Below are 11,810 nucleotides of genomic sequence, written 5' to 3'. Positions count from 1 at the left end.
TGCGCCCAAAGAAGTTCACTTCAAAAACGCTGCGCTTATAATGATAATAATAATATTTTATGTGCCAGAAACATGGTAAGTACAGAGTTGTTACATTCATATAAAATAGATCGACATGTTTCGCCGTCAAAGTGGCATGCAAATTACTTAGAATATTTTTCTTATAAGCTAACACATTAAACTTAAACATTTAAAAGGACTTGGCCGGATTCTGCCCCAGAGTGTACAGGAACCAAAATAAAACCAATAATTATAAAAAAAAGAATAAGGAATTTTGAAAATAGCTCAATGTACTGTGAATGAATGAATCAATGCACAGAAAAAAACATACAATGAAAAAATTTTCTTCGTTTGTACTCCACTCAAAAGTACCCTTAATGTTGCCATATAATATTCGCAAAGAACAAAGTAGGGAAAGTCCGTCACTATAGACATCGAGCTTAAAATGTTCATAATTAATTATAACTTACATATTACATATATTTTTTTTAAGCTTGCTGATTTATTTAAATAAATGAAACCATTAATATTATTAAATAAATAAAACTAAGTTCGCGTACAAAGAAAGATAGTCACTTTTGTGCTAACAACATTGAAGTGATGAATATCGAGCGTCTAATGTCGATGTCAAATCACATTCTCACATAATTTGTAAACAATAAACTGTCATTGCGCCGGTTTGTTTTTTCGTTTATAATAATATTTATATTTTAGTGTCGTAGCCCCACGCGAGTGCTCCACTAACTAGTCGTGCAGTATACACTTAAGGAAAATGGACCTTTTACAATCGGGTCACATCGGAGAACGTATCAGGAGACGTTTTATCATCATTACCTCCCGATATGACTGTTCTTTTATCGGAGTGGTTAACATTCGAGGTATGTTGTAGCATCATTAAATCTTTTTTTATACCAACAGCATTTATATTATTTAAATACCTATCTATAATCTCAAGACTAATAAAGATACTTATTTTACCTTCACAGTTATCATCTCATAGCCATGTCTATGGTGCCTGTTATGACAGGATATCAAGATGTCTTGTAACGAATTTCAGGGAAGGACAACTCGGTCATATCAATTTTTGTTATGGCTGTGGTAAATCAGTTACATGTGCTGTATCACTGTGGCAGTACTCACATGATGACATGTAAGTAGTACGTTTTTAAATATCTACATGTGAATAATTTTACAGTTTTAATAGTGTAATCATCATCATTGGCCTAGCCTTTTCCCAACTATGTTGGGGTGGGCTTCGGATAACTAGTGATTTACTCTGACTCCACATGGGTTTTACAAATATTTGGAACTCTCTGTTTCTATGCTATATTATGGATGTATTTTATACTTTCACCTTCCACATTAATCACTCTATATATTGGTATTTTATTTTGTAATAATAATAATAATAAATTTATTAATTTTCAGGCAACATGGCCCATAGATATATACCTTACAGACTAACATATATATAAAGTATACAGTATTGGTTAGTAAATAAAAATCTTAAAACTATATTAGTAACACTTCCTAGCACTAGGTGTTTGTGCGTTCGGTCGGGATTTGTCCGCGGAAGCGACGGAAAACCACTCCTTGCGGCCAAAAGTTATCGTCCATGACGAGGTGCAGGAAGCAGTTAGGGACGCGCACCACGAACGCCTTGAAATTGACGTTCCGGCGCGACTCCAGCAGCTGCACTCTCGGCGCGTACCGCACCTTTTGACGCACGTAGTCGGCGATATCCTCCGCCCGGATGCTGTAGTGTAGGCGAGATATGAACACCGGAGTATTCGGCTGCGCAGCTCTCACCCTTGTTTGGGGCTCAACAGGAGCCTTGCCGCAGCAGTTCTGATTAGTTCGTTTCCGGTGCTTCCTTTTCAGCACCGTTACGAAACCGTCTTCGTCCGCCCGGTTCCTCGGTTGTGGGACCAGATTGTGTAGGGGAACAGCGGATGCGCAAACGCTGACCAGCTGTTTATTTGGTCGTGCAGTTTGCGTGGCGCTACGTGGATGAGGCATGATTGCGGGGGCCGGGGGCTGGGGCATGCGGTCAGCGCCCTTTGCTGACTCGGCTGTCGGCGACGACGAAGATAAAACTGCTGACGCGAAGCTCGTAGCCGATGTGTCGAGTAGGCATGCACCTCGACGCGTGTTTACGTTGCTTACACGCGCCGGTGACCCAGTTTTATTCACAGAAGTGCGCAATTCAACGACTTCCTTGCGCAAATCTGTGACATCTTTCTGGGATGCCTCCAGCTTCCTGTGCACATCTGCAAGACTTGCCTTTAGGGAGACGATGTCCTTCAAAAGGCACGTTACGTCGACGTGGTCGAAGGTGACAGGAGGTAACTTGTTTAAGTCCTTTGCCACAAACGTCGGCACATCGTCGGGATCGGTCTCCTTCAGCAGCGTGATTACATCTTGCAGACTCTTCTTTGTCCCGTCACGCCTACGGGACACCATCTGGTCGCTCTTGTTCAGCAACTTGAACACAAGCAGCTTAGACGCAGCGATGTCATCCTCGCTGAAATTCGATGAACAGATCTGGATAGCAGACACCTCGTCCATGACATCCAGCTTCTGTTGTAGAAACGCTAGTAGCTCATTTGCTACTAATTTTTCGCTCATTTTGCAGAAATAACTAGCGTCGGCATGCGCCGCGCTTGCCGATACAGTTTGCAAAATACACGTCCACCTCGGAGCGCGGGCTTAGAAGAATGATTGTGTGTAATATGTGTCTTGCTTTGATGTTGGCAATAAAATAATAATATTGTTTTGTACATACATTTGAGTTTACAAATATAGAATAGCTATTGTTTGTCAAGTGTAAGTGGTATTAGATTCAATTTTTTTTTCAGGTTAGAGCAGCGGACATGGCCGGAAATTGTATGAACCTGTGCCCCAGCATGTACACGAATAAAATCTACGTCAATTAATAGTAAACATCGTCAGAAACAAGAATAAAAAAGATTTATTATGCTCAGCAGTCGCTGACAAGAGTTATGAAGGTTGAAAGTTAAGTAAGGTTAGGTTGAAAGTTAAACTATGGTTAAAGCACTTTTATGTTCCTGGTATATAAATATTTAATCTAGACATTTAATATTCATAATACAATCACTTGAACACTGAGAGCAGCATTATTTTTCAATTTGAGTAAATCTAATTGATTGGAAGTTAGAACAATATTACACAATATTATTCTACTGATAACATTTTGGATTAGACGGCAAATAAAAGAAATTAAATTGTTGAAACATTTAATATTAATAAAACATCATAAAACGCGGCTGGTGAAAAGACAGCTTCTTGGTATCTCGTCCATACCAAGTACCAAATAATTGTCATAATGTGAGCACAACATCCAACAGTCCGGATGCCAGATACACAATTACACCAATAACTTAAGATACCATTTCTAGGTTGGTCTTCAAATGAGGGAAGCTCGTAATATAAAAAATACGTGTAATATTCACGCCTGGATGTATGTCTCGATTTAATAGGTCCTCTTAATAGAAGAGGATGATTTCCTTCAATTTCAAGTGATGCGAAAGTATTTGTTAAACTTGAGTTCTCCAATAATAAATCCCATTCATTAGAATGTGCTTAAAGCTTATTATAAAACAGCAAGGCTGATTTAATTAAGGTAGGCACTAAATAACCTGCACTTTGCTGACATTCATCAAATATGCATCGCCTAGATGTATTAGCACAACATCTATAATTAGGTAGAGCAATTGATGAAACATCTTGACCTGGGCCAAGATGAAGTTGTGGGGCAAGTGGTGGAGGAATTGGTATTTGGATATTTTGATCAGGTTGGTGATCTTCTAAGGTGTCAAAACGGTTGGAATCAGTAATAATTCTTCGGCTCACTTCTCTGTTAGCTCTCATGTAACAACCATGACATAAAAAGTTGGCTGCTCTAACCTGAAAAAAAAAAGATGAAACTAATACCACTCACACTTGACAATCAATAGCTTAACTTTCTATATTTGTAAACTCAAATGTATGTACATAACAATATTATTATTTTATTGCCAACATCAAAGCAAGACATATATTACAAAACTAGCTGTTGCCCGCGACTTCGTCCCCGTGGGTAGAAGATATAAGTTATGATTTAGGTATACCTGCCTGGTTTTTTTTCACATTTTCCATTATATCTTAGCTCCTATTAGTCGCAGCGTGATGGTTCATAGCCTAAAGCCTTCCTCGATGAATGGTCTATTCAACACAAAAAGAATTTTTCAATTTGGACCAGTAGTTCCTGAGATTAGCGCGTTCAAACAAACAAACAAACAAACTTTACAGCTTTATATATTAGTATAGAGTATAGATAAAATACCCCATCTCATCTCTGTCAATCAAACAGATACTCATACAGTTTTTACCATTATATAGAGTGATTAGTGTGGAAGGTGAAAGTATATAATACATCCATATTATAGCATAGAAATACAGAGAGTTCCAAAGATTTGTAAAATCCATGTGGAGTCAGAGTAAATCACTAGTTATCTAAATAAGGCAAGTAAATACTTGTCCTAACTGATTCTTAATTGAAAATATTCCTCATTAATAATAATTCATATTAAATCAGCATTAAATATTACTTTATAGTAACTATATTGACTCGCCTGTAACATTTTGAATTAGAACTTCAAATAAGTTTAAATTATTTTATGTCTTGACTACACTATTAAAACTGTAACAATTATTCACATGTAGATATTTAAAAACGTACTACTTACATGTCATCATGGAAGTACTGCCACAGTGATACAACTGAGGCAGGAGGGCTTCCCTCCAGAATTTCGTGTCTTTTGGCATGTATAACTGATTTACCACAGCCATAAAAAACATTGATATGACCGAGTTGTCTTTCCCTGTAATTCGTTGCAAGACATCTTGATATCTTGTCATAACACGCACCACAGACATGGCTATGAGATGATAGCTGTGAAGGTAAAATAAGTATCTTTATTAGTCTTGAGATTATAGATAGGTATTTAAATAATATGAATGCTGTAGGTATAAAAAAGATTTAATGATGCTACAACATACCTCGAATGTTAAACACTCCGATAAAAGAACAGTCATATCGGGAGGTAATGATGATAAAACATGTCTCCTGATACGTTCTCCGATTGTGATCCGGTTGTAAAAGGTCCATTTTCCTAAAGTATACACAGTACGACTAGTTAGTGGAGCACTCGCGTGGGGCTACGACGTATTATATTTATAAACGAAAAAACAAACCGGCGCAATGACAGTTTGTTTACAAATTATGTGAGAATGTGATTTGACATTGACATTAGACGCTCGATATTCATCACTTCAATGTTGTCAGCACAAAAGTGACTATCTACCTTTGTACGCGAACTTAGTTTTATTTATTTAATAATATTAATGGTTTCATTTATTTAAATAAATCAGCAAGCTTAAAAAAAATATATGTAATATGTAAGTTATAATTAATTATGAACATTTTAAGCTCGATGTCTATAGTGACGGACTTTCCCTACTTTGTTCTTTGCGAATATTATATGGCAACATTAAGGGTACTTTTGAGTGGAGTACAAACGAAGAAAATTTTTTTATTGTATGTTTTCTTCTCCCGCTGCTACAGTAAATTGAGCTATTTTCAAAAATCCTTATTCGTTTTTTTATAATTATTGGTTTTATTTTGGTTCTTGTACACTCTGAGGCAGAATCCGGCCAAGTCCTTTAAAATGCAATTTTTATTCAATATTATGATCCAATTCGTTTCGTTCGTTTTTTAGAAACACAGCTCTGTTGCAAGTGCGGTCCGAGCCCTGTAACAATGGTGAGGGGCGCGGGCGGCGGCGTTTTTATCATTTTTAAGAGTATTTTCAGATTTCTCTTGTTTAATTTTATTCGTACTTATTATCTTAGTTGATGATAAAAAAAAAATCGCGCCTAGGGGTCTTTTACATCGAATACATGAACTGGGCTCCTTTTGTAAGACGACTAAAAAATCACCGTGTATATGTAAACAGTCTATGTAAGTCTATTCTACACTCACACACAAACTCCCCCACCTGAACCGCGTCTTATACGAGGATATGTTGGCGCGGGCCTGCTCATCACAACATTCCGTGATGTCGGGTAAGGTAAACATCCTCCCGCGTGTTTGTGCCGTGCGTGGAGACCCGTAAGGCAGGACGAAGGAAGCCTGGAGGTTGAGCTGAAGGATGGCCGGGTCAGACGTCGTCCGGAAGCAACACACCTCTTCGGTCTGGACTTCTGCTAAAACGGGAGGCCTGAGTCTAGCCGGCCCAGGTCAATCGGCTGCGGCAACCCGTCAGAGGGCTGCCAGGCGAGGTTACTGAACATGTGTAGGCGAGCGGTTCCGTCGCGATGGTAGGTCAGCGACTTTGGGCGGTTCTTACCCTCCACCCGAAGGTAATCGCGGCCGCGATCTCGACGGGGGACTGCGCCGTCTGCTGCATGGGAGGGGACCTATATCCTCGTGGTAATCCTGGCGTCTTGGTACGCTCGGTGCTCAGCGCCCCCTTTTGCGGGCTCCAAGGAGGGTGGGAAGCTACGCGGATGAACTCAACTAAAGATCTCATGGACAGCAAAAGGGACAACTTAAAAACCATGCCGGCAGCGACCCACGCGCCGGTGAGGGATGTGACGCTAACCAGTGAACATCCCTCCAACAACCACCACCACAACCGACAACCTGCTGCGCTCCCGTGCGCGCAGGTGAGCAACGACCCGTTGAATCTGTCCAACCTCAAAGCCGCCCTGCACCCGTTCTGCGGAAGCACTGTGGCAGGTGGTGGAGAGGAAGGGCAGATCCAAGAAGGACACGCTGGCCAGGCAGACCACACAGGCGCCGAGTACCTCGAGAAGGGAAGACCCCGAGAAACTCTCGAGGGGCCAGCGTAGACGACGAGCGCGTGCTGAGCGGCTGCGCCGGCTTGAAGAGGCGGTCGCGAGGAGGGCACAGCCAGAGGTCCCCCGACCAATGGCCTCGGCGAGGTCAGTAATGGCCAAAGCAGCCCCGACGTCTGAGCCGAACCAAGGCGCGGGACCCAGTTCCGCTGCCAGCGCGGGAATTAATCCTGCTGCAGGTGACGCGAAAGGCGAAGGGGATTCTTGCGGTCGCCCCGGAGAGCCTGGTGGCGCCACCAGCAAAGGAGTAGCTGCAGCAAGAGCAGCCCCGCGTGGAAAATACGGGGGGAGACCAAGATGGGAGAGACGGGAAGAGGCCGCCGGAATCTCGACCTGCGAACGGGGGTAAGAGGGCCAGGCCCGACGACTCTCTGACGCCGCGAGAGAAAGATAAGCGCGCCAAATTCAACCGATCGTCCATAGGACCAGGAGCGGTCAATTATGCCGACGCGCTGAGGTCTAACGACCTTTGCGTGGCCGTGCGGTATGACCCCCATCGCGCCATCACAGAGGAGCAGTACCAGCTCATCCAGGATAAAATCATGGAGGAGTATGATGCCACTGTCTTCTCTAGGGACCCCACGGTGCGGACACCAGCGTTCAGAGGAAGAACCTTCCTCAGCGACGGTGTCATTAAGATGTGGTGCGAGGACGAGTTTGCTCTGGACTGGTTGCGCCGCACCACAAGTAGGATATCTTCGCCCCTGCCCGGCACCAAGCTGGTCGCCGGCAGAAAGATATTCCCCAACGCATCAAGGGGGCGATCTACGTCCCCGACTTCACCGACGGCGACGTGGGCCGCCTCCGCATCCGTCTACATAAGACGAACGCCGACACCTACGACATCAACAGCTGGTGTCTATATAGCGTGCAGCGTACGCCCGGATGCAACGGGATCAGGCTACTGCTGGGGATACCCATGCAGGAGGCCGAAATCCTGAAGCAAAAGGAGCGGCGCCTACGTTATAACCTGGGGTCGGATACGTAAAGTTTTTAGACGACCGGGACATCGACGACACCAAGGGGGCGAAGGCGCCCGTCACCAACGCACCGAGCGACGAGCCTCTTAACCTCGCCTCTGGCGAGGCCACAGGAGCTCCAGAAGAGATGGCTACCAGCGTCCTGCAACACCCGGGCCCATCCATGGACCAGAAGATGTCGGCAGACCCGCCAGCCCGGCCCCGGGAATCCACCCCGGAGGCCGTCGACTGGTGGAGGCGCGTAGAAACCGAGGCGAGGGAGGAGATGCTGCTGGGTAGTGATGGACCCGACAGCTCCTCGACCAACCCCCGTTAAAGCCATCCAGGCCAACCTCCAGCACAGCCGGACTGCATCGGCCATGTTGTGCAGGCAGCTGGAAGGCTCTACGGAGACCATAGCCCTAATCCAAGAGCCGTGGATTAGAAAGGGCAGGATTTGTGGTCCCACTAACACAGGACAAACTGATCGTCAACAGCACCGTAAGTAACCCACGTACGTGCCTACTTGTACCAAAACATTACAATACAATAATCATGACTGAGTTCTGTTCCAGGAATCTCACGGCTGTGAGGCTCCTAGTAGACCGTTCCAATAGCCTACCGAGTGTCGTAATAGCATCTGCCTCGGGCGACGAGGTCACACCGACGGTGTTATGTATAAAGGTCGTAGGTACAAGTTAAACAATCGCAGGTTAGCAACGCACTTGTTTATTCACATACGGTTTGACAGATGACAGTTCGTATGACAGTTCAGCGAGCGGGAAAGGACGCGGTCACAGATACTTAACATTCCTCCCTCTATAACAAAAAGTACTTAAACTCTAACACTAATGCTATATTAAGCAATACTAAAAATACTTCCTATAACTAATCACGGGGCGTTTTCGTAGTGATCTATTTGTCGTAATTACTTGGCATGTTGTGACTCCTGGGTGTCGGTTTCCGCTTCGTGGAACTCATCCTCGGAGTCTACAGGTCTTTCTCTTGTTTCAACATCTGCATCATTCGCTACAATTCGCTGCTCGTTCTCTGCAATCTGAGGGAAGCAATTCTCGGACTCGTCTTCCCTCACCAACAAAGAGGTACCTCCTTCGTACAATTCTGCTCTCCTCCCTCTGGCTGAGCTACCCGGAGAGAAGTTTGGTAAGTCGAGCTCGGGCTGCGGTACAGCTGTTCGTGAAGAAGCTGACGAAGGCGACGGCGGCGGCAGCGGTGTTGGAGGCGGCGACGGCGGCGGAGATGAAGATAGCCCAGACGACCCAGGTAAGTTCAACAACGTATCTTGTTCATTATTGTTATGTGTTCCTTTATAAAGCCTCAGCTGATTTATGTGTCTTTTGTAACTTTCTGAGTTTTTAAGGTCTTTTACTAAATACAAAACTTTACCTATTCTTTTCAATATGATGCCCTTACACCATGTATAACTTGCTTTGTTAACGAATCTTTTATATAATACAATATCACTTATTTCAAAATTCTTTTCTTTATTTTTCCCTTGTTGCTTAGTTTGCATACACTGTTGATTTTTTACGTGATCGGATACAGACGGTGACGAGGGAGCCGATGATTTCGGATTGATTAAGTCTAAACGCGACCTTAACTTGTGACCAAAAACCAACTGAGCAGGGGATAACCCAGTAGTAGTGTGAACTGAATTACGGTAATCCATCAGATATTTTAGTCATCTTACCGATGAGTCTTTCGCGCTATGGCTCGACATAAGACATGATTTTATTCCTTTTTTTACTACTTTTACAAAACTTTCGGCTTGGCCGTTACTCGGTGGGTGATACACCGGTGAAGTCATGTGAGAAATTCCATTAGTCGCGCAAAATAGTTCAAATTCACGTGAATAGAAAGCTGTGCCATTATCACTCACTATTGTTTTCGGAACTCCAAATCGTGACATAAACTCGCATAGCTTTACTATGACTGCAGCCGTAGACGTAGCCGTATTCATATTGAATACCTCCACCCACTTGATATGCGCGTCGACCGCTACTAAATACACACAACCTTTTATCGGACCAAGAAAGTCTATATGAATTCTGTGAAAAGGACATGGTGGAAATTCCCAATGGGCCAGCGGGGCTCGCGGTGGCGAAGGTCGCAGCTGAATACATACTTCGCATGAAGATATCATTGTTTCTACAGCTTGATCGATTCCCGGAAACCAAAATCTAGATCTAGCTTCGGCCTTTGTTTTAACTATCCCTAAATGTGAAGCATGTAACTCTTTAAGAATTATTTGATATAAGCTAGTAGGTATAACCACCTTGTGACCTCTCATTACGCACCCATTCTCAAAAGATAACTGTGTTCTACACATGTGATACGGCATTAACCTTAAGTCGTTTACTTTCGGCGGCCATCCATTCGAAATAAAGTCTATCACTTGCCTTAACACTACATAACCCTTTGTTTCCTCGCGCAATTTCTCTAATGTCACGGGCATGCTTCCATCTACAACAAAAAATACATAAGTCGCGCGGTCATATGCAACCTCGCAGTCGCAACACTTACATTCCTCGGTGCACGCACACGCATGCATCGCTCGCGGCAAGCTCGCGCGGGACAAATAGTCCGCACTATTACCAGCGCTGCGCACGTATTCTATTTTATAGTTATAACTACTTAAGAACAACGCGTAACGTTGCAATCTATTTGCTGACATCTCTGAAATTCCCCTATCAGCCCCAAAAATAGATAAAAGGGGCTTGTGATCCGTTCGTAAAATGAATGGTTCAGATCTGCCATACAAATATTGATGAAATCGTCGCACTCCGTAAATAATGGCGGTTGCTTCCTTTTGTATTTGCGCGTAACGCTTTTCCGCCGAATTTAAGGTACGCGACACAAATGAAATCGGTCTTTCGACACCGTCTAAGTCTACTTGTGAGAGGACTGCTCCCAACCCACTCGGAGAAGCGTCAACCGTTAATATTATCCGGGCGTTCGGGTCGAAATGTGCGAGGACTTGCTCTGATGTCATTACTTGTTTTATTGTTTTAAACGCCTTATCAAGATTATCAGTCCATCCCCACTTAGAGCCCTTTTTTAATAAATCGTATAAAGAGAATAGTGGACGCATTTGGTACAAAATTCCTGTAGTAGTTGATCAGTCCCAAGAAAGACTGTAACTGATTAATATTTGAGGGGACTGGTGCTTCTAACATGGCCTTAATTTTTTCAGGAACTTTTTTTAACCAGTCCTTAGTGATAATATAACCTAAATAACTGACTTTGTCCTGGAAAAAACTACATTTTTCTTTTTGTAATGTCAATCCCGCGTCCTCTAAACGCTTTAAAACGGAGTTCAATTTTTGTAAATTTTCCTGCTTGTCACGACCCGTTATCAAAATATCATCAAGCAGACATAACACTCCATCCAACCTAGACAGCAAGCTCTCGATCGCGCGTTGGAAAATGGACGGCGCGCTGGCTAACCCGAATACTAGACGCGTAAATCTATATAATCCACGGTTCTTATTTATACACGTCAAGTTTTTAGAATCGTTATGTAAAACTAATTGGTTATAAGCCATTGATAAATCGAGCTTACTAAACTGCTGGCCTCCATGGATTTTTGAAAATAACTCGCTAGTCGTGGGGAGTGGATATTGTTCTATTAATAATTGTTTATTTATACTTATAGAGTAATCTGCGCACAATCTGACTGTCCCATTCCGTTTTAAAACCGGAACTATCGGTGAAGCATATTCCGAATATTCTACAGGTTCAAGAATATCTAAATCGACCAATCTATTGATTTCTTTCTCGACCTTATCTCGCAAAGCAAATGCTACCGGGCGTGCCTTACAGAAAACCGGCTTAGCGTCTTTTTTTAACAATAATTTGATTTCGTATTTATTAAAAGTTCCTAATTTATCTGAAAATAACCTCGGATAT

The 11,810-nt window shown here is 43.1% G+C and overlaps 3 protein-coding genes across 3 annotated transcripts; all 3 read right to left on the bottom strand.

Moving 5' to 3' along the window:
- Positions 1 to 1,536: 1,536 nt before the first annotated feature.
- LOC113505276 lies at positions 1,537 to 2,628 on the bottom strand. The gene has a single exon (XM_026887895.1). The coding sequence runs from the start codon at positions 2,626 to 2,628 to the stop codon at positions 1,537 to 1,539; it is 1,092 nt and encodes a 363-aa protein (XP_026743696.1).
- A 5,867-nt stretch (positions 2,629 to 8,495) lies between these two features.
- On the bottom strand, positions 8,496 to 9,630 carry LOC113505323 (uncharacterized protein K02A2.6-like). Its single transcript, XM_026887959.1, has one exon. It carries the CDS (start codon positions 9,568 to 9,570, stop codon positions 8,809 to 8,811), a length of 762 nt encoding a protein of 253 aa, XP_026743760.1. The 5' UTR covers positions 9,571 to 9,630; the 3' UTR covers positions 8,496 to 8,808.
- Positions 9,583 to 10,955, bottom strand: LOC113505322 (uncharacterized protein K02A2.6-like). Its single transcript, XM_026887958.1, has one exon. The coding sequence runs from the start codon at positions 10,891 to 10,893 to the stop codon at positions 9,583 to 9,585; it is 1,311 nt and encodes a 436-aa protein (XP_026743759.1). The 5' UTR covers positions 10,894 to 10,955.
- Between the last annotated feature and the right edge of the window lie 855 nt (positions 10,956 to 11,810).

The sequence above is a fragment of the Trichoplusia ni genome, chromosome 25 (assembly GCF_003590095.1).
Source record: "Trichoplusia ni isolate ovarian cell line Hi5 chromosome 25, tn1, whole genome shotgun sequence".
Taxonomy (NCBI): Eukaryota; Metazoa; Arthropoda; class Insecta; order Lepidoptera; family Noctuidae; genus Trichoplusia; species Trichoplusia ni.
Note: the sequence above shows the minus strand (reverse complement) of the source record. Positions and strands in the feature narration are given on the sequence as shown.